General features: G+C 51.8%; 1 protein-coding gene and 1 non-coding gene across 2 annotated transcripts; both read right to left on the bottom strand.

The window, feature by feature from the left end:
* Nucleotides 1–381: 381 nt before the first annotated feature.
* On the bottom strand, nt 382–1,191 carry SDRG_12465 (hypothetical protein; the record flags this gene model as incomplete). Its single annotated transcript, XM_008618537.1, has 1 exon — nt 382–1,191. Exon 1 carries the CDS (start codon nt 1,177–1,179, stop codon nt 382–384), a length of 798 nt encoding a protein of 265 aa, XP_008616759.1. The 5' UTR covers nt 1,180–1,191.
* A 466-nt stretch (nt 1,192–1,657) lies between these two features.
* Nucleotides 1,658–1,728, bottom strand: SDRG_12464. Its single transcript has one exon. It is a non-coding gene; the product is annotated as a tRNA-Gly (tRNA).
* Nucleotides 1,729–1,751: the final 23 nt, after the last annotated feature.

The raw sequence follows: 1,751 nt of genomic DNA, 5'->3' as shown, positions 1-1,751 counted from the left end.
CCGGACAGCGCATTTGAAACTTATTTTTTGTACCAAGCATGTGTATTTTTTACTGTGATCATGATGGCCGCTAGCCCCAAGGTAGCTACCGATGAGCAAGCGAGTGCTCAAGCGATGTCCCGTGCCGTCGCCAGTGGCAAAGACAAAACATTCTAACGTGAGTATCCCGAGTCGTTGTTACACGAAGATAACGCAAAACAAGTTCTTCAGCGCCCCGACAGGGTGCAATTATTTGAATTGATGGCTAAAGGTCGTACAAGCAACCAATTTCATCCCGACTACCGGTACCAGACGCGTTTGTGGTAGACTTGGACGCCGTTGACTACAGATCAGAAAGATGTTCAACGACTAGTACGTCGTACGCGTCAACTTCAACGGAGGTCAGTTTATGCTCTTAAGCGGCTTGTTGACGAGGCTGCGCACTTGATCAAGCTGCGGGGACGACCGATGGTTGACGTAAATCGTGTACACCGCGTTGATCTGTGCGTGGTGCTTGTAGTGGTACGTCTGGAGCCACTCGCTGTGGTCGATCGCATAGTACGTTTGGACAATGAGGTACGTTGCGAGAAGCACCGTGCGATTCTGCTCCCAAACGAAAAAGTGCATCGCGAAAACGACGGTGCCGGGGCCGCCAAACTCGAATGCTAAATCCAGCGGGTGGAAAATGGCGTTGGTTGAGTGCGACGAGTGCAGGCAGCAGTGGTGCATCACGTGCACGTGCGGCCACACTTCGTGGAGGAGCTTGTGGGCCGCGAAGAAGAGCGCCTCGGTGAGCGCAAGGTTGATGGCGATCGCAGCGGCAATCCAAGGCGAGTAGGACGAAGGGTGCAGAAGACCAGCAAGCGCGTCAGGCGTGCCCATGTAGTACACGACGACGAACGTCAAGAACTGAGACACCACCGTGTTGAACAGCATTGTCGCCACCGTCGTGGCGTCAGAGAAGCCGTGGGCGCGGAGATTCACAACGTTCTTGCCAAAACTGTTGGAGACGAGGCCATCAAGCGTCAACATGGGAATAGCGATGAGCATGTACATGCTAAAGCCAGCGACGCCGTAGTGCGGAAGCAGCACAAAGTGGGCATATTGCATGACGACCATCGTCAGGAAAAAGTACGGTGCGCCATGAAGCTTGGCGAGCGGCGCGGGCCCATCGCGGACAATGATACCGTCCAAAAGCATGTCTTGTATCGAGCCAATTGGGAAATGTCCTCCATCTTTCGTGGCCTTCTGGGGTGACCACATGGGAACGAAAAAACGTACGGTTAGGTTTACGTGGGATGCAAAAGCTGCTTCAAAAATAGTCGTTGATACATGTATTCGTTGAAAACTCGGTTAGACGATCTCACGTACGGTTCGTGAGATCGTCTAACCGAGTTTTTAACGAAATGCCCCATGAGCCGCCTCACGCCAGGCCTTGACGGGCTCGCACAGTCATTCAACATCCCAACAAAAAATGAGCCGATACATCCCCCTGAAACCTGATGAAACATTTGAGATTGAAAAAAAGCCCAACAATGTCATACCTCGTGGCGATACCTTGTCAATACCAGTTCCTAGCTCTCATACCAATGGTGGTGCAACTCATTCTTATTTCATATTGCCTTTGGGCACTGCCCTTTCATCAAAAAAACGCAACCCATCAACCTCGTCAAAAAGCTGCGCCAACCGGGAATCGAACCCGGGGCGTCAGAATGGGAACCTGACATGTTACCACTACACCATTAGCGCACAGCCTGGCTGAAATAACATTT

This window comes from Saprolegnia diclina (genome assembly GCF_000281045.1).
Source record: "Saprolegnia diclina VS20 unplaced genomic scaffold supercont1.49, whole genome shotgun sequence".
NCBI lineage: Eukaryota > Oomycota > Saprolegniomycetes > Saprolegniales > Saprolegniaceae > Saprolegnia > Saprolegnia diclina.
Note: the sequence above shows the minus strand (reverse complement) of the source record. Positions and strands in the feature narration are given on the sequence as shown.